This window comes from Pelobates fuscus, chromosome 6, assembly GCF_036172605.1.
Source record: "Pelobates fuscus isolate aPelFus1 chromosome 6, aPelFus1.pri, whole genome shotgun sequence".
Classification (NCBI taxonomy): domain Eukaryota; kingdom Metazoa; phylum Chordata; class Amphibia; order Anura; family Pelobatidae; genus Pelobates; species Pelobates fuscus.
This window is the reverse complement of record NC_086322.1, coordinates 200,849,227-200,870,403: the sequence shown is the minus strand read 5'-3', so window position 1 is coordinate 200,870,403 and position 21,177 is coordinate 200,849,227. Positions and strand designations below refer to the sequence as shown.

General features: G+C 46.5%; 1 protein-coding gene across 2 annotated transcripts in view; it reads left to right on the top strand.

Moving 5' to 3' along the window:
* The first annotated feature begins 4,772 nt into the window (after positions 1-4,772).
* The window catches only part of PKD2 (polycystin 2, transient receptor potential cation channel), a 58,742-nt gene continuing 42,337 nt past the window's right edge, over positions 4,773-21,177 (top strand). For both annotated transcript variants that reach the window (XM_063458649.1, XM_063458647.1), the window contains exons 1-3: positions 4,773-5,473; positions 16,766-16,879; positions 19,746-19,879. In XM_063458649.1, coding sequence (XP_063314719.1) covers positions 4,942-5,473; positions 16,766-16,879; positions 19,746-19,879 — 780 coding nt within the window. In that variant the 5' untranslated portion in view covers positions 4,773-4,941. The remainder of the gene's footprint in view (positions 5,474-16,765; positions 16,880-19,745; positions 19,880-21,177) is intronic.

Below are 21,177 nucleotides of genomic sequence, written 5' to 3'. Positions count from 1 at the left end.
ATAAATTAATGGGTATCTTTTTTTCTTTTGTGCTCTCATTGTCCAAACAGTGAAATATGGTAAATTTGTAATTGAACTACAAACATCAGGCAAAACAAGAGGCAAAATGAATAAATTGTTACAAGTGGTATAAAAAAGTTTTAGTGTTATTTATTAAATTGCAACGTTTCTGGATTTTGTAAGGAAATTGCATATTTAGACTAAAATTGGCAAATCATTATAATTCTTCAAGTTAGCTATATTTTAAAATCAGCTTTTATGCCCCTTAAAGGAACACTACCATGTTGGGAATACAAACATGTATTCCTAAGACTATAATGCTGGGCTACCTATTTAGGTGTCCAGCCCCCTGTCCCTACAGAATAGAGTAAAAAGGTAGCTTACTTACCTTTTCTCCATCGCCGCGCTGGTCTTACTGCAGCTTGTCCTGCCTCCATTGCTGAGGTCATCAATATTTCTGAAGCATTGGAAGGCTATTGCACATACACGGCAATATACAGCTTTGCGCCAATCAACATCTCCTCATAGAGATGTATTGAATAAATGCATATTTATGGGGAACATCAGCATCTTCATGCAGAGTATTGAGACGCTCAACGCAGGTGCAGCACTCAATGCAGCACCGAAATAGGAAGCACTTCTAGTTGCCGTCTGAGCATTTACATTGCAGAACCTGCAGGGACAGGCCATATGCAATAGAACCACAACAGTGAGCTTTTGTGGTTCTGGTGACTATAGTAGTTCTGGTGACCATTTACGTTTACAATGTTCCTGTAAATCCATGATATTTCACAGTGTAGTGAATAACCCTGTAGCTTTTAACATTGTTCACTGTCCAAAAAGTCAGTGGGTTAAAGCCAGAAAATTTTAAAAAATTTGATAAATTATCTTGCCTTGTAAGTTACTTTTTTAAGATATGTATTGTTTTACCCCTGTATATTTAGCTAACATAAAATTGGAAAATGTTCATAAAATTCACCATTACATTTTACTCTGTTCCACAGCTGGAGGTAACCTATATTAATCTAGCAATAGCTGTCACATAGCTTCCCAAATATTTCAAGTTTTACTGGACACATATCAGGTCTAAAACCTTATAATCAATGCATAATCCATATGCTGGCGTATTAAAATCAATTAAAGGTGCACAGTAAAAGTGAAAGATGCACAGTAACTAACCTTAAAGGGACACTACAGTGTCAGTAAAACAAAAGACAGTAAATCGTCAATTGACCATGTACACATCATGTGCGCAGCTAGGTTATTAGTGTGGGAGGGTTTTGCCGCACGCACATGTTGCTGCCACTGGATCGTGAGAGCACCGGCAATGGTCTTTGCGATGCCCTTGTAGACTTTTAGTGCAGAGGTCCGCGCGGACAGCACACTGATTGGAGCACTTGTCTGCGAGGGCACTGAAATGCGGGTGAAAGCACAATACATATAACGTCCTGAGGTAACAGATGGCGCCAAAAAAGACGAATGAGTTAAATTGGACCTGTTCCCCTGGGTCTTGCCCCCCCCTTCCCTAAAATCATCAAAATTGACTATCTAAGCCAATGCAATGCTTTCCTACAGGAAAGCACTAGGCTATTGTGCATGTGCTGCAAGATGCTGTGCCAATCAGCATTGATTCTCCTTATTAATAATGTGCTTTTGTTTTCGTCCGAATATGATTTCGTCCGAAAATTTCTTTTTTTTCGTATTCGTTTACTAAAACATAAACGAAAGCCCTACATACGAAATATAAACGTGACGAAAGGGAAAATGCTGAATGCATTACCGTTTCATTTCGTGGAGGTTAAATCCTCTGGCATGCCCCTACTTGTGGCATGCTGCAAATAGGGGCATGTCGCCTAAACAAAGTTAAATCTACTAGTGATTGGGCAGCTGCCCAGTCACTAGTGCAATAAGGATTCCCTGGCACAGGTCACCCCGTTCCCTCATGGTGGTGAACCCAAATAAATAAAATGGGTGGGACATAGTGCCCCGCACCCTGCGGGTGGGGGCTATTATTATAAACGGGGGGACCTAGTGTGCCCCCCAGGCCCCCACCCATGAGCCGCGGGGGGGACCCTAATTAATTAAAGGAGGGGACCTAATATCAGAGAGGGCATTATTTATTTAGGGTCCCCACCCGTATTTTTTTTGCGCACTGTTTTTTTTGTTTTTTTTAACAGTTGCGACGGGTATTATGGATTTTTATTTTGACTTTTTTGGGGCTGAAGAAAGAAAAGAAAAGAAGAAAGAAGCCATCTAATGGTAAGTATGAAATTTTATTTTACAGGGTTAGTTAGGGTGAGGGGGGTATGTAGGGTATTTTTATTGGGGGGGAGTGACTAGGGGCTTGGGGACCCCTAGTCACTTTATTTTTTGTGGTCCCTACCTGCCGCTCAAGTGTGGGGACCAGGAGTGTCATTAGGTCCCCCCCATTATTTATTTAGGGTCCCCATCTGCCGTTAATGGGTGGGGACAAAAAGTTGGGATTGACAAATTTAATTTTTATTTAGTATGAAATAATTTGTACGAAACTAAAATGTAATTGGTGCACATGTCTACTCCTCATAGAGATGTACTGAATCAATGCATCTCTATTGGGAGAGTTCAGTGTCTCCATTGAGATATGTTAGCATTGAATGACAGCTCCTAATCTATACATTTGCTAGCAAAACGTCTAGCACAATGTATAGATCAGTGGCGGATCCAGGGGGGGGGCAACGGGGCAATTGCCCCCCCCGAGATTCTCCCCTGCCGGCTAATGCAGGGCTGACATTGCCCAAGTGCCAGCCCTGCATTGTGCCTGCAGACCGGGGAGGGAGATCAGTGATCTCCCTCCCCGGTCCGCAGGCACATTACTGACAGCCGACCGGAAGGGGAGGGAGAGAGGACCCGGGAGCTGTTACCAGCAGCTCCTCCGGGTCCTCCTCTCGCGAGATTTGGAGCATTGCCGCGGTTACCACGGCAACGCTCCAAATCTCGCGAGAGTGAACTCTAGCCCTGGAGCGCGGGCTAGAGTTCAGTTCTACCACTGGGACCACCAATGAACCCCACTGGGACCACCAATGAACCCCACTGGGACCACCAGGGAACGAAAGATGTCCCCCCTCCTCCCAGTAAAGGTAAGAAGGGAGGGGGGACATAACATTTACTGAATTAAATTAAAAAAAAAAACACACACACATGAAAAAAAAAAAATCCTTCTTATCACACACACATTGCCCCTGCCCCCCATACACACACATTGCCCCCCATACACATTGCCCCTGCCCCCATACACACACACATTGCCCCTGCCCCCCATACACACACACATTGCCACTGCCCCGCATACACACACACACACACATTGCCCCTGCCCCCCATACACACACACATTGCCCCTGCCCCCATACACACATTGCCCCTGCCCCCCATACACACATTGCCCCTGCCCCCCATACACACACACACTGCCCCTGCCCCCCATACACACACACATTGCCCCTGCCCCCCATACGCACACACATTGCCCCTGCCCCCCATACGCACACACATTGCCCCTGCCCCCCATACGCACACACATTTCCCCTGCCCCCCATACGCACACACATTGCCCCTGCCCCCCATACGCACACACATTGCCCCTGCCCCCATACGCACACACATTGCCCCTGCCCCCATACGCACACACATTGCCCCTGCCCCCCATACGCACACACATTGCCCCTGCCCCCCATACGCACACACATTGCCCCTGCCCCCCATATGCACACACATTGTCCCTGCCCCCATACACACACACACATTGCCCCTGCCCCCCATACACACACACATTGCCCCTGCCCCCATACACACACACACATTGCCCCTGCCCCCCATACACACACACACACATTGCCCCTGCCCCCCATATACACACATTGCCCCTGCCCCCCATATACACACATTGCCCCTGCCCCCCATAAACACATTGCCCCCATATACACATACACTGCCCTCCATAAACACACATTGCCCCTACAAACACACACTGCCCCCATAAACACATTGCCCCCACACACATACATTGCCCTACAAATACACTGCAATACACACACACACTGTAACTGTCACACACACATACTGATCCACACACACACTGCACCCCTGACATATACTGCCGCCCTCACGTACACACTGCAACCTTCACACACACACTGCTAATACACTGTCCCCCTCACACACACACACACTGCACCCCTCACACATTGCACCACTCACACATACCACTGCTCCTCTGCCCTACAACAGCCCCATTTCCCAGAGGACCTCAGGTAAGTTGTCAAACAGTTCTTAAACAGTTTGACTACTTACTCTGGGAGGGGGTCTTGGCATTATTGGTACTATAACCACTACACTGAGCTGTAGTGGTTATTGTGTCTGGATTATTTATTTAAATAATCTACAAGTGCCCCTCCCGAGATCAGGCTCTGGATCCGCCACTGGTATAGATAAGATCTAGTGCTCAATATAATGAGTATAAATTGTCTGGGGGCATGACAGGTCCACTTTAAATCCTTAGTTAGCAAATGTGATTTTCACAATACAGTATTCAGCTTAGAGTTAGTGCAGTTAGTATGTTGTTACCCATTCTTTGCCAGCAGTGCTGCATGTAAGGTGACGTGCTACCATTATTGCAAAGTGTTCATGGATAGGAGAACTAATAAAAGTATTTAAGGGGTTAAACGGGGGGGTTGCATGTGCTGCTGAGTTTGCAGCCAAGTTAAACTGTCCAACCTTTTCCTGCAGCCCTCAGCTAGGATAGCGGATCTGTGAGCCAAGGAGAAAGAAGGCGGGGATTTAGGCAAAAGGAAACACCAAAAAAACATACCAATCAAAGAAAAATGTTATCAGTAAGATGGCTGCTAAGGAAGGGGTCTGCCAGTTTATAACATTACTGGTGGCCCCCCTTCTTCCTCAAACACTATGGTGAACCCAAACAAAGTGAAGCCACAGGCACCACCAGACATGGAGGGTGAGGAGAGGAAGAGGAGGAAGAAGAAAGACCAGGAGAGGAGTGCAGCCTCCCCTTCCCTCCAGCAGCAGGGCATGTTGGAGATGGAGACCCTCCCCAGACAGGATGTGCCCCCAGGGGGAGCCACGCCATCCCCGCTCTCCTCATGCTCCAGGCAGGCGTGGAGCAGGGACAACCCGGGCTTTGACGCGGAAGAAAACGGGATGGAGGAGGAGGAGGATGGCGAGGAGGGCATGGTGGTGGAGATGGATGTGGAGTGGCACCCCTCGGCAGGGCCAGGTCGGAGGTCCTCATCTCTGGTGTCCTCTAGCAGCGGGGGCAGCACAGGCATGGTGGGCTACCCTCCTCAACACACAAACAGCCAGGGCCACAGGGGCCGCAGGAGGAGGGGGGACTCCGGCAATCCAGCTGGCAGAGCTGGCCATGGCACTGAGCAGCCTCCACCCCCGGAGGGGGCAGCAAGGATTCTGTATGTGCTAAGAGGTAAGTCACCTTCGACGAGTTCGCTCTGGCAACGAAAAAGTTAATAGACAGCTCAAAGTGTCACATTGAGCACTAGTCAATAGATACACATCATACTGTTGATTTGAAGCCCATGTTGTGTATGAGCTTTGTCTTTCTGTTTTGTTATATACTCTTTAGAAATGTAGGGGCAGTGGGAAATTTACGTCGATTTATCAGAGAGCCGTGGTCAGAAAAGTTATGCAAAGTAGTAAAAGTTGAAACACTCGCCAGTGGAATGTACCTGTTGATTCTACTGGTTTCCATGGAGACTTGAATATTTTTAGAGCGTGACATAACATTTCTGTCTGCAAGACCTTATTATGTTAACCCCTGTATTTGACATTTTTAATCACTCAATAATTCCTATGTGCTTGCTGAGCTACATTAGAAAGTGATTGGATTCAACATTCTGTCGTTCATGTTCTGAAGAGTTGTCTAAAATCGGTGCAATCGGTGTAGCAGGTATATTCCAGGTGCTGTACATACCACCATTTAATTATGTTTACTATTATTTGGTTTGGCATTACGTGTATTAACTCCTTACTGCCAAGAGATATGGGTAAACCATATATATATATATATATATATATATATATATATATATTTATTTTTTAATTCTTTATTTTTTGCTGTGCTTGAAATAACAATTGCATGTCAACAATGCCACAACAGCATTTGCAAACAGTTGAAAAAACGCATATTGGTTAACTGTTGTATAGCATTCAGATTAAACGCACATTTTTTGGTTTATAATACAAGCTAAGTACAGGCTTGGTAACTATCTTTGTCTTAATGAATTACCTCGTCAATTGGTAACCGTAGCCTAACAATGGTATTCATGTTGAGTATCATCGCTTTATTATCTAGATATTTCCTGTATCACTGTGAAGTCGCTGTGTTAAACTAAAGCATGGGTCACCAACCTGGTCCCTACCGCCCACTAGTGGGCGTTTCAGGATTCCAGGTGGGCGGTAGGGATATTCTAATTTTGAGAGATCGGGCGGATGCGAGCCGGCGGTACCCCTGAGACCGGGTACCGCCATCACCACTTGCGGCCACGGCCCGCACGGCAAACCGCTGGGGCCGCATATGGAGGGGTCCGTCGGGTGGCCCGTGCTGTCAGGGCCACCCGATGGATGTGGATTGTAAGGGGGCCTGGTCAGCGCTGGGCGCTTTAACAGCGCGACCGGGCCCCCTGTGATTACATCACAGAGCTGGGAGGAAGTGACTGCACGTCACTCCTCCCAGTTAACACACAGACCGCGCGGGAGGAAGGAGGAGGGAGTCAGAGTGGGAACTCTGACTCCCATCCACCTGAGCCACCACTGGACCCCAGGGAAAGTCACCCTCCTGCACCTAAAAGGTAGGAAAGAGGAGGGTGACTAAAATATTTTGTATTTGTTTGTGTATGTGTCTTTGTATGTATGTCTTGTGTCTGTCTGTATGTGTGTGTCTTATGTATGTGTCTTTGTATGTGTCTTGTGTGTTTGTCTGTATATATGTGTATATGTATGTGTGTCTTGTCTTTGTATGTATGTGTCTTTGTATGTCTGTGTGTGTGTGTGTCTGTATGTATGTGTGCCTGTCTGTTTGTATGTGTCGTATGTGTGCCTGTCTGTATGTATGTGTGTGCATGTCTGTCTGTATATGTGTGTGTGTGTGTGTGTGTGTGTATGTGTGTCTTGTGTGTGTTGCTGTATGTATGTGTGCCTGTCTGTTATAGTGGTCTATAGTAAGTAATAGTAAGTGGGATACCTAGCTCAGCCTTCCTACTGGGCATTGCTATAAGTAAGGTTACAAAATGTAAAAAAAAAAGGTGGGGAGGGGAATTGAGGAGGGAAAAGGGGGGGAGCTGACGCACAGATGAGAAATCATATTATGCCCAAACAGAGAAGTCATCTGAATATCACCGAAAGAGGAGACCTTCGTTTGTTCCTTACGAAAATCGAACCAGATATCAAATATTTAGTCTTGCAGCATCAACCTCAAGGATCTCATTAATCACTAGTAAAGGTAATTTCAATTTACTTTATTGTTTTCTCATTAAACTTTATAAAGTTAAAAACATTATAAACATGCATTTAGTAGAAATAAAAAGATAAATGTACGTAGATTTTTTTTTTTTTAAAAACACCCTCCTTTCTAAAAAATGCGCGAAAACTGGAGAGCGGAGAGCGGCCGTCTCGTCCCAGCTCAAGCTCCTCACGCCTCGGGCCTTCGTCGGGTTACGGAAGGCATCTTGAAGGGTATCCCCTCGTCCCCCAAGATCTGGGGATCAGGGAGAGTATTGTTGCTGGTGGTTAGGAAGATTTTGCCTCCAGTTTGCGCCGTTTTCCCGGCCCCAAAGCGGGAGCTCAGACAAAGCGTCTGATCCCGTCGGTCCGGCCCCCGACCGTTTATATTTTTACATTTCCTTTGTAGTTGTTTCTTAAAGGTACACTCTAGGCACCAGAACCACTGCAGCTTAATGTAGAACCTAGTTCCACCTCTTGTAGCTGTCACTCGGACAGCCACTAAAGGGATTTCTTTGTTCTGCTTCTCAAAGCTCTGCAGGAAGACACTAAATGCTTCCCATAGAGATGTCCAGAGTTGATGCATCTCTGTGAGAATATGCTAATTGGTCGGAGCGTGGCATTTGCAGCACATGTGCACTACCCTTTCAATGCTTCTCTACGGGATTGGCGGAGGTTATTACGATTGATGATCTCAGCCAGTGGAGGTGGGGCGGCCGCAGTGGAAACATGTTTTCCCCCCACTGGCATGCTGGGGGAAATAATGAGTAATACTTGTGTTGCCGAGATTGCTCTGTTTCCTTGCTGAAAGTGACTTATAACAACTGTAAGTGAGCCACTTGGTAATCTTTTCTACTTAGTTTTTTTTCCATGTGAAATGTGTATGACTTTTAAATGCGCGCGTCCCATGCACAAAAAGATGGGACATCTTGCATTTGTGACTAAGCACATCACTTCACACATCCCAGTACACAAACGTGAACCAAGTGGGAGCACTGCTGGAGTAAAGTACATATCCTCACGCTTACTCCTTTCTTCTCCTGGCTTCTGCAGCATCAGGGAGATTTGCAGACGGTTTGCCAGTCAGCCAGTGATCAGAGCATCAGCAGATCATCAGTCGTCTGCAAACAGTCTGCTGGCCTTCCTATCAGCCATCTGCAAACCAGTCTATCATTAGTCACCCATTGAGAGTAATTGTACCTACCATTTCTGTCACTGGGTGATAGGCCGAGAGTGAAAGCTGACACTATAGTGTCCCTTTAAATGTTGGGAAAGGTAAGATGGTGTCCAGACACTCATACTGCCACTCAGACAATCCTTTTTTGTTTAAATATTTATTTTTGGAAATAATATTTTATTGGTTATAACCAAATAAAATAACCACAATGAGACTCGCTTGTCCCCAGCGTGATGTGCATTTCGATCACACAGGACATTATGATGGGTATCAGGAGATGGTAAAATAGGACGTGCTGGACCGTTAGCGATTCAGCATGGACACGTCTAACAATTTAATTCGGATTTTCAGCTCAAGCGTTATGTTTGTAAGTAGTCATATTCATTCTCCCTCCCCATTCTCCCATTGACCCTTTCCTATAGTATTCAGCTGTCCTTCGATGGTCCTACTCCCTACCCCACTCTAGTTACCTTTTATAGCAGAAGGTATGCGAGTCTACCCTTATGAGACTGATTCACATATTGAAAGGCTCTATAAAGGTGAGTTTATTCACATTGCAAAAAGGATCATGAAAGCAACCACAAGATGGTATATTCCAATAGTTAACCATTCTATCTCAAAGTTCATGTGATCCCTTAAGTCTCTTGTCCTCTTCCTCTCCTGTCCCCCAATATTCCCCTATCCGACAACCCAAGACCTCATCTGAAGTCAAAATAGAATCCTATGCATCCTTGGCCCCACTGGTGAGGCTCATATCAGGTGTCCGTGTTGAGCAGTCTTTGACAGTAATTCTTAAAGGCTACTGTCAGCCAAAGCGTTTGTGTCTCTGCGCAGTGCTGGAAGTGTCAATTCCTCTAGGTACATTAGTTCCACACTGTAGTGTTAAGAATACAAGCCTACATGGTAACCTTTCCCCTAGCTATACATAGGTCCCCCCATTTGTAATACAAATGTAGTTTAAAAAAAACCCGAAAAAAACCCAACATATTTTTCCAGCACCAAGGCTTCCTGTCATACTGACAGCCACAAGGTGGATTTAACCCTGCAATGTAAACATTTTTTTTTTTTTTGTTTTGTTTTGTTTTGTTTTTGTTTTATGTGTTTTTTTTAGAAACTGCAATCACAAAACTGTAGTGTTTTTACATTGCAAAGTTAATTCACACCCATCAATTGTAGGGGTGTTGGTCTATTTCACAAAGACCCCCAAATGGACAGATCTGGTGTGGGTCCAGTGATCGTGGAGTGCAGTGGATGGGAGTTTTACTTACCTCAGGCTGTCCCCCCTCAGACTCAACCATCTTCACGATGCAGGTCCTCCTTGGCTCATGGTGCTTTAGTTGCCAGGAGTCACAAGAGTGTTCGAGAGTGCAACAATGAGGTCTATGGAGGAGATCGAGAGAGACTCCATAGACAGAGCTTAAATGATTGGACAAAAGTTGAAAACGGCACAGTTTTTTTTTGTCAACCTCAGGCTTTATCATAGGACAAAGTAGTCCCTGTTTTGTCTTATGATATATTTGGCACCATATTTTATAAAGATTCTATCTTTATAAAATACTGAAAAGTGAAATATCTGCTTAAAATTGACAATGATTTCCCATGAATCAATGCATCTGTTTGGGAAACATTTAGCGCCTCCATGCAGACCGTGGAGACATTGAACATTGATGCTGCACACTATGTAGCACTGAACTAGGAATCACCTCTAATGGCTGTCTTAGTTACTGCCAATAGAGGTATCACAATGCAGCAATGTAAACATTGCCTTTTCTCTTTAAAAGGCAGTGTTTACATTGAAAAACATGCAGGGAAATACTACAGACACCAAAAGAATTACATAAAGCTGCAGTTGTTCTAGTGACTATAGTGTTCCTTTAAGAACTGCATCTTGTTGAACATTAAAGTTTGTTAGTTTAAAAAAAGACCAGCTCCTAACTTTTTTAGCTGGCTCCAAGATTCCAATCAAATTTGTCAAGCCCTGATTTAGCCCTTCTGTGAGTGCTTCAAGTGAGCAGCCCTCGTAGGTTCATATGACCCTCTACAGTTACTCCTGTCTACTTTAATGTTAATAGCACACCAGTGACACCCCTGCCTGTCCCTTTCTCTTCTGATTTCTGTTTCTTCCCTTGGCATTTTGTTGTTGAGATAGTTCTAAAATGCAAAAAGAAAGCAGTACATTCATCCTAAGACTTTATTTTAACTGTTCTGCTGCATAATTCTGTATATCTCAAAACTATGATGGCTGGGAGTTCTGTTATTTGTCCAACTTTCCTTGCATACAGCCCTTTTACAATCTCTAGCAAGCCACAAGTCCCTCCTGCATTTCTTCCTAATGAGCTCATGGCGAATCTTGGCATATATTTTATAGGCTTCTATCTGCGACCGTTATTTCAATGTTTCCAGACTCTTATTGAGATAATTTACATTAACTTGCTTCTGGTGGATGATTCGTAGAGGGTTAATAATGGCATTTTGATTTTTACTTTTCCTAACCCTCTACTTACTTCGAAAATGTCAGAATCTGCCTCTTAATAGACAAAATGAGGAACATTTCCTTGTTTGACAAATTTCCATGCTTGGAATTCGGACATTTCGGAAGCTAAAGTACTCAAGAAATGGAATATGAATATTCAGTGCAAATGCCTATATTTGTAGCCTCCCTCCCTTTAGTAAAGGCCCAAACTGCTATATGAGGGTGCACACAGCTGTTTCTTAAAGTCTGCAGTTTGTAGACACATGTGGAATGTACTCACTGGAAGTGTTCTTCAGCCAGGCAGGGCCGGTGCAAGGATTTTTGCCGCCCTAGGCAAAAGAAAAATTTGCCGTCCCACCCAACCCCCCCCCCATGTGACATAACCATGCCCCCCCCATATGATCTGCCAAATGAACTAACACCAGTGCTGCACACAGTGTGTGTTTACATTAAAAAGCCTGCAGGGACAGGCTATAGACACCAGAACTACTACATTAAGCTGCAGTGGTTCTGGGGACTATAGTGTCCCTTTAATGTGAGGTAAATTAAAGATTAGTGTCACTAATAGTATACTAGATTACCTACTTACAACCAGATGAGGATGATGATGGGCTCTGGCTGCAGTCTGGTTCCACTGGCCTGGTGTAGAACAGGCTGTCTGGTGGCTGTTTGTAATTGTGGTCACAAAAGCCCCCTTCCCCCTCAGTGGTCTCTACTCTCCTCCCTTAGTGTGTACTCTCCTCTCCCCCGCCTCCCCCTTTCCATTAGTGATCTCTCCTCTCCCACCTTCCCCCTTAGTGGTCTCTGCTCTCCTAAGCCCCCCCACCCCTCCCCAGGCGAGTGAGCACTTCATGTTAGTCCGGCCGGGTACAGGAAACGTATGCTCCTGTACCGTGGACCGGAGCAGAGCTCGGCCATGCTACACTGAGGGACTGATAGGAGCAAGTGCTCTTAGCCGTGCAGACATGTAAGCAGGCAAGCCTGTTATGTAACCGAATCATTAGCTCATCCTGCATCACTGTATTTTGTTTCCCATGATCCATTGTGACTAGTTTATTAAATAAAAATACCTCCTGTCATCTCAAGTTTTATGATCCTCATATTTTTTTCCTAGATTGCAGGACAGTTGATGCTGACCTTGTCCCAGGCCTGGTTGGCTCAGACTTAATATGACCCTTGTCTGCCTACAGCACATCTCTACTCTTAAGCATTACAAAAAGTCTGCACATCGGGTAGATACCCGCACTAGTAACACACAGTGATCCATGCTGGGCCATTGGGAAAAGCCTATTGCTGATCAGTCGGCAGAAGGGCAGGCAGGGACACAAGGACAGTGTCTTTCTCTCTTTGGGCAACTTCAGGATCACTGAGGGTGCTTTAAATACATTTTAAAGTACTGCATGAAACACTCACTTTGAGCATTGCATACTGCTCACAAGTCAACCTTGGGGACACTAAATATGCCTCCTTGCTCACACCAAAATGCCAAAACATTCCTTGGCTTCCTAATGCTATTAACGCCCAGTCTCTGGAGGACGGCATGGAACATCCTTATGGTGTGAAGGGGTTAATAATAAGGGACGTTTGCAAATTTGACCTCTTTTTCAGGAAGTGTATTGGGAGGCTGCTTGACCCACAGGCAGGAGAGGTGTGGTTAGGGCTTTATAAACCAAGTAATTAATCTACTAGATGGCAGAGAATCAGAGGCGGCTCTAGACTTTATGAGGCCTTAGGCGAAACGCAAACATGAGGCCCCACTAACAAAAAAGTGTCACATATACACATTGATGCACTGTCTACCTGTGTATGTGCCTGAGAGTGTGTCTGACAGAGAGTATCATTGTGTGTGTGAATGTATGTCTCTGTGAGCATGTTTGCGTTTTTGTCTGAGACCCTGTGTATGGGGTAGCTGCTTGAAGTGTGTTGTGTGTATGGGGGGGGGGGGGGGGTGATGGTGAGAGGCGGGTGATGGTGAAAGGGGGGTGATGTGAGAGGCGGGTGATGGTGAAAGGGGGGTGATGTGAGAGGCGGGTGATGGTGAAAGGGGGGTGATGTGAGAGGCGGGTGATGGTGAAAGGGGGGTGATGGTGAAAGGGGGGTGATGGTGAGAGGGAGCGGGGGTGTGATGGTGAGAGGGAGCGGGGGTGTGATGGTGAGAGGGAGCGGGGGGTGTGATGGTGAGAGGGAGCGGGGGGTGTGATGGTGAGAGGGAGCGGGGGGTGTGATGGTGAGAGGGAGCGGGGGGTGTGATGGTGAGAGGGAGCGGGGGGTGTGATGGTGAGAGGGAGCGGGGGGTGTGATGGTGAGAGGGAGCGGGAGGTGAGAGGGAGCGGGAGGTGAGAGGGAGCGGGAGGTGAGAGGGAGCGGGGGGTGTGATGGTGAGAGGGAGCGGGGGGTGTGATGGTGAGAGGGAGCGGGGGGGTTGATGGTGAGAGGGAGCGGGGGGGTTGATGGTGAGAGGGAGCGGGGGGGTTGATGGTGAGAGGGAGCGGGGGGTTGATGGTGAGAGGGAGCGGGGGGTGATGGTAATGTGACAGGGAGCGGGGGGTGATGGTAATGTGAGAGTGAGGGGGGGGTAATGTAAGAGTGAGGGGGGGGTAATGTAAGAGTGAGGGGGGGGTAATGTGAGAGTGAGGGGGTAATGTGAGAGTGAGAGGGGTAATGTGAGAGTGAGAGGGGTAATGTGAGAGTGAGAGGGGGGTAATGTGAGAGTGAGAGGGGGGTAATGTGAGAGTGGGGTAATGTGAGAGGGGGGGTAATGTGAGAGTGAGGGGGGGTAATGTGAGAGTGAGGGGGCATAATGTGAGAGTGAGGGGGCATAATGTGAGAGTGAGGGGGCATAATGTGAGAGTGAGGGGGCATAATGTGAGAGTGGGTGGGTAATGTGAGAGTGGGTGGGTAATGTGAGAGTGGGTGGGCTAATGAGAGAGTGAGGGGGGTAATGTGAGAGTGAGGGGGATAATGTGAGAGTGAGGGGGATAATGTGAGAGTGAGGGGGATAATGTGAGAGTGAGGGGGATAATGTGAGAGTGAGGGGGCATAATGTGTGAGTGAGGGGGCATAATGTGTGAGTGAGGGGGCATAATGTGTGAGTGAGGGGGCATAATGTGTGAGTGAGGGGGCATAATGTGTGAGTGAGGGGGCATAATGTGTGAGTGAGGGGGCATAATGTGTGAGTGAGGGGGCATAATGTGTGAGTGAGGGGGCATAATGTGTGAGTGAGGGGGCATAATGTGTGAGTGAGGGGGCATAATGTGAGAGTGAGGGGGCATAATGTGAGAGTGAGGGGGCATAATGTGAGAGTGAGGGGGCATAATGTGAGAGTGAGGGGGCATAATGTGAGAGTGAGGGGGCATAATGTGAGAGTGAGGGGGCATAATGTGAGAGTGAGGGGGCATAATGTGAGAGTGAGGGGGCATATAAAAGAGAGTGGGGGGCTAATAAAAGAGAGTGGGGGGCTAATAAAAGAGAGTGGGGGGGCTAATGAGAGAGTGGGGGGGCTAATGAGAGAGTGGGGGGGCTAATGAGAGAGTGAGGGGGGTAATGTGAGAGTGAGAGGGGGTAATGTGAGAGTGAGAGGGGGTAATGTGAGAGTGAGAGGGGGTAATGTGAGAGTGAGAGGGGGTAATGTGAGAGTGAGAGGGGTAATGTGAGAGTGAGAGGGGGTAATGTGAGAGTGAGAGGGGGTAATGTGAGAAGGAGGGGGTGATGGTGAGTGGGGTGAGGCTGAGGGTGGTGACGGAGGGTTATGCTGAGGGTGGTGAGGGGGAGTGATGCTGAGGGTGGTGGGGGAGTGATGCTGAGGGTGGTGGTGATGATGAGGGTGGTGGGGGATGGTGGTGATGATGAGGGGGGTGAGGCTGAGGGTGGTGGGGGGTGAGGCTGAGGGTGGTGGGGGGTGAGGCTGAGGGTGGTGGGGGGTGAGGCTGAGGGTGGTGGGGGGTGAGGCTGAGGGTGGTGGGGGGTGAGGCTGAGGGTGGTGGGGGGTGAGGCTGAGGGTGGTGGGGGGTAAAGCTGAGGGTGGTGGGGGGTGATGGTGGTAGGGGGTGAGGCTGAGGGTGGTGGGGGGTGATGGTGAGGGTGGGGAGGTGTGATGCTGAGGGTGCTGGGGGGTGATGGTGAGGGTGGGGAGGGGTGATGGTGGGGGGTGAGGCTGAGGGTGGTGGGGGGTGATGGTGAGAGTGGTGGGGGGTGGTGGTGGGGGGGTGAGACTGAGGGTGGGGGGGTGAGGCTGAGGGTGGTGGGGGTGAGGCTGAGGGTGGTGGGGGTGATGGTGGTGGGGGTGAGGCTGAGGGTGGTGGGGATGATGGTGGGGGGTGAGGGTGGGGAGGGGTGATGGTGGTGGGGGGTGAGGCTGAGGGTGCTGGGGGGTGATGGTGAGAGTGGTGGGGGTGAGGCTGAGGGTGGTGGGGGGTGATGGTGGTGGGGGTGAGGCTGATGGTGGTGGGGGGTGAGGCTGAGGGTGCTGGGGGTGATGGTTGTGGGGGGTGAGGCTGAGGGTGGTGGGGGTGATGGTGAGAGTGGTGGGGGGTGATGGTGGGGGGGTGAGGCTGAGGGTGGGGGGGTGAGGCTGAGGGTGGGGGGGTGAGGCTGAGGGTGGTGGGGGTGAGGCTGAGGGTGGCGGGGGTGATGGTGGTGGGGGGTGAGGCTGAGGGTGGTGGGGGATGATGGTGAGGGTGGGGAGGGGTGATGGTGGTGGGGGGTGAGGCTGAGGGTGCTGGGGGGTGATGGTGAGAGTGGTGGGGGTGAGGCTGAGGGTGGTGGGGGTGATGGTGAGAGTGGTGGGGGGTGATGGTGGGGGGGTGAGGCTGAGGGTGGGTGAAGCTGAGGGTGGTGGGGAGTGAGGGTGGTGGGGGGTGATGCTGTGGGTGAGGCTGAGTGTGGTGGGGGTGATGGGGAGGGAGAGCCTACCTTTCCCTGGTGGTCCAGTGGGTTCCCTGGTGGTCCGGTGGCCACTGCTTCCGGTCTGCAGCTCCGCATAGCTGCAGACCATGTAATCTCGTGAGATTTCAGAGCGTTGCCGCGGTAACCCGCGGCAATGCTCTGATTGGCCAATTCTCGCGAGTCACATGGTCTGCAGCTCTGCACACTGCGGAGCTGCAGACCAGTGTCTGCGATGGTGGCCGGGCAGCCAGGAGGGGCCTCGCACCCGGCGGCATACCGGGCAAGCCGCCGTGCCCCCTCCTGGTGTCAGGTCCTCGGTCACTGACCGAGGACCTGACACACTCTGCTCACAGGTGGTTTAGGCGGCCGCGAGGCCCCCGCCAGCGCGAGGCCTTAGGCGGCCGCCTAAGCCGCCTCTGCAGAGAATCAAACAGTGAGACTGCGGGGGCATGATCTATACACCACAACCGCTTCAATAAGCTAGTTCTTTTTTTTTTAGTGTTCTTTCAAGTACTTAATATGCTTGTAGGCTACATGTATTTTCATGCTTAGCCAACTTTTAGATTAGACAGAAATGTCACCATTGTTGGCCATCTCTCCTGTGTACTATATTTATAAAGAAAGTGATGAATAAGACTGCTTAAATCCGAAAAATAAGTTGTAAGAAAAAAATATTTGAGTGGATTGTGATGACCTAATTTTGTATTTGTACTTTTTATTTTTAGGACTATGGGGAACAAGATTTACAGAGGATCGCATAACTACAAGAGAAAAATATCTTAAGATTGTGCTTCGAGAGCTGGTCACTTATATTGTGTTTCTCGTAATTTTATGTGTTTGTAAGTATATTTTCATTATTTAATATTACACAAATATAGTTTATGCTATTTCAGGTAGTATTGTCACCCAAGATAAACATTTGGGAGAATCTACGCGAAGTGGACATGATTCTGTATTGAAAATTCACTTCCACAGGTTTGAACGTAAATGGACCTCTCATGGTCTGAATTTGGGCAGTTTTTTTTTTTAAAAATTTGTTTGGAAGACAACTTCTTATAATTTAACCTCTTGTTCTTTCTGAGATTTACAGGGTTATTCATTAAAGTGAAAATTCCATGTGAATTCAAAGGTAAAAGTAACCGAACTGTAAACATTCTGTAAACATTCTTTAAGTCAGCTATGCTTCCAGTTTGACTACTTGGCCTTAAATTTGAAATTCACTTTGCATTCTCATTTTAGTGAATAATCCTGATAGTCCACCTTCCTGTGGCTATTCACATCTGTCAGCGACTCAGGTACTGGGGTCTGGAGTGCTCCTGCTGTCTTTTCTTTTATCTGGAGGTCACGCTTGACAACCTCATCCTTTGAATGAGGGCAAGTTGCACGTTTGTGTTTTGATACAGATACTGAAGAGACTTACTCTTAAAATGTAAAAACAGAAATTAATCTGGGAGACTTTATGGATGGGGTATGAATAAAACACATGTCATGTGCCATATGTAATGGGCAGGGCTTGACCAACAGTAATAAAGCTGCCAGAGGTGGTGTAAATTACATGTTACTAGTCTGGAATGCTATACAATGATGTCATTATATTTCATGCACTTTTGCTTGCAAACATGTATTCCTGACCCTATAGTATTAAAACGACCATTGAGCCCTCCTGTCCCCGCTTGCCCCCTAAATATAGCAACATCTTACCTTTATTCCAGTCTGCTGCTGCTGGCTCTGCCCCTGATCTGCCTGCTTGGCTGATATGATCAGAACTGGTGTTCTGAGCCAATCACAATGCTTTCACATAGGAAGGCAGAGCCAGCACAAGCCAAACATAGCCCTGGCCAATCAGCATCCCCTCATAGAGATTAATTGAATCAATGCATCTCTATGAGGAAAGTTCGGTGTCTCCATGCAGAGGGTGGAGACCCTGAATGGCAGTGCTGCACAGAATGCAGCACTGCCCCAGGAAGCACCTTTAGCAGCCATCTGAGGAGTGGCCAGTGGAGGTATCCCTAGGCTGTAATGTAAACACTGCATTTTCTCTGAAAAGACAGTGTTTACTTCAAAAAGCCTGAAGGGAATGATTCTTCTCACTAGAACAAATGCAATAAGCTGTAGTTGACTATAGTGTCCCTTTAAACACATGCAGAAAACTATTTTTTATTTTTTATTCCATGCCTGCTTTTCTAAACTCCCCTACTGAGTTAGTAGTTTATTTATTAACAATCCTTTTCATGTGTTCACTGTATTTCCATATCAACGGTAGGCTGATTACAGCATGCATTTCACTTTCTATGTTCAACTTTAACCTATTTGTTTTTGCTGTATTACATAATTTAGAATTACGGTAACTTAAGACTTTACCAAAGGAGCTAGAGAAGTGAAGTCTTATTTTATAGGAACTCTATCATGATCTTGTTTCTGGTCCTGCTGTGTCATGTGGGTCTTATCTTTAAATATGTTCTTGATAGCATAGATTGATCTATATTAAGCACCTTTTAGGTATATTTATACAGGGCTCGAGTCCTGCAGGAACGCGTGGGAACGGCGTTCCTGCACTTTTTCCACAGCAGAACGTCGTTCCCGTTAGTAGTCCTGCAGGACCTGCCCTTTGGTGGGTATGTATAGTGAGTGTCCCTGTCCAGCCCCGTCCCCCTTTACTGAGTGCCCTTTTCAGCCTGGCCACCCTGTACTGAGTGCCCGTATCCATCCCGGTGTTCTAATGTTGTGAATCCCATATCCAGTTGCCGCCAGGTGGGAGAGAGGGGCTGTAAACCGGCTCCTGATTGGCTGGCTGCTTGTGACGTTACGGATGCTTAGCCCCAGCTGGGGGTGGGGGACATACTGTGCGCGGAGCTCGGGGGAGAGGAAGACATCGGGAAGGTGGAAAAACTCTGACAGAGATACATGAATTGGCACCCGGACTGTGAGCAGGGGGAAGAACTCTGACCCTGGCCACCCTATCCTACGAAGAGGGGGACTTCCAAATGGAGGACACATGTAACCCATGTGTTGGGTACTCCCTTCCTCACCCCCACTACTAGAATACAGTTTATGTACTTAAAGGGAGACTCCACTGACAAAATACAAAATAAATAAAAATCACTATTCAGTAGATCTACCCTCAATGAAAACGTGCACACGTTTAATTATGCATTTTTTTTGTTGGGGATATATCTAAAAGCTTGCAAAAACTGTAGATATCTTGTCTGCTGCCTTTGCAAACCCTTCCCTTCCAACTCCACCCAGACTTTCTGTAGCTGTCCTATCACAGACTTCCATAACGCAGCTCAATGAGAAGTCTTTGCAAGGCAGCTGCCCTTGGAAATTGCTGCCTTTTGAGTTTAGCTCCACTGAGATAACCAAACCAGGAAGTTACAGAACTGATTGTCTGATCGACTGCCTGGGGGGGTGTAACCAGGTTAATTTACAAAACTGTAAATCTCTAATGAAATCTGCACTTTTAAATAATAGTACACACTCTTCACACATAAAGCTTTTCAGCAAGCTAAAGTACTTTAGGGGGTCTGACGTGACCCTTTAAATCAATAAAGGCTTCCATACAGTGATGGGAAAAATAATGATCAGGCTTCTAGAATTAATGTGTCACGGTCTCCACACGTTGGCCTGTCCGCTTCTAAAGAGCTGCATGTTTAGTATATAATGTTGCATATTGATGTTTGGAACCTGTTTGTGTCTTTGCTGTAGTAACCTATGGGATGGTCACTTCAAGCATGTTTTACTACACAAAAACCATGTCTCAGCTGTTCATTGACACACCAATCTCAAAGACAGACAATACCAATTTCAAGACTCTCTTGACCATGGACGATTTCTGGAAGGTGAAGTATGACTTTATATGCACATTAATTTGATCGGTATAGGGAAACTGTCTAAAGTGTGCATGCTATATATACATTTGGAATGTTTGCTAAACACCAGGCATTGTTGTACAATTTCTTTTTCGATCAGAAAACCTCTACTTTTAATGTATTAAATATTGGTGAGGACAACCAAACTAGTGTGAGGTTTGGTCATGACCCCTAATTTGTGGAGGGATTAGTGGAATAAGTAATAGACAAATCTCAAACTGGATCAAGATTCACAAGTCCCGAGTGAGAGGGGGGGAAAGTGGAGTTATCATAGTGAAGTATCCAGGACCAGGAGCTAATATTTGGTGTTCTACGTATGGTATGGTATGGTATGATGAAAATGTTAAATCACATAAACTGGAATACAGTGCTAAAAGATGAATGTAATCGTTGTAATATATCCTAAAACAAGATTGGAATAAGACAGATAAACAGGAGGATGTAGATAACATTCTGTGGTTAATAAATTAAAATAAAAGGAGGCAGTAAGAAAAAATGGCAGTAGAAGAGAATATCCCATAAAAAAACAAATTCAAAAGAAATAAAAATCAAAACATTTAAAATTCAACTATAACAAGTGTAAAAAGTCCCAGAAGTCTATTTAAAGGCCACAAAGTATGGCAAACGTATCTGAATGCTGCTACAGTGCATAAAGCCGCAGCATTTTAGCAACCCAGGGAAATTGGTAGCTTAAGACCGATTTGTTTGCTAAATGAAGGAAGTGATCAATAATGTAATCTGATAGGTAAGTACATATAACCTGTAATATAGAAAATTGGTGAGAAAATGACCGCATGCAGTAATAAAATTCGACTCCGTGTAACTGAAATTATAAAAAAAAAGTCCATGGTGCTCTCCGTATAAATTAATACTTAAATACGTTATTAAATTATTATACAAAGATCTCTATGGGCTGAAAAATTTATGTATTTAAAAAAATAAATAAAATAAAGTGTCCTAATTGAAAGAAATGTCTCTTCAGTACAGTGTATAGAAATGGATTCTTGCATGCAGAGGCATTTATGTTTTATTTTTTACTTCATCTGTATTACAAATCGGAATGCTTTCAGCATTATCAACATGTATATTATCTATACATGATGCCATTCCTTGAAAATTAAAATAGTTGGCAGTGTGGTCAAATAAGCCCATTGAATTGGACTGGGTGCTGGGTCCCTTTTGCACTTAGTGCTGCGATGTTAAACATTGCAGTCCCAAAGAAACTGCAGTGTTTATATTGCAGCTCTAAGTCTGCCCACAGTGGCTGT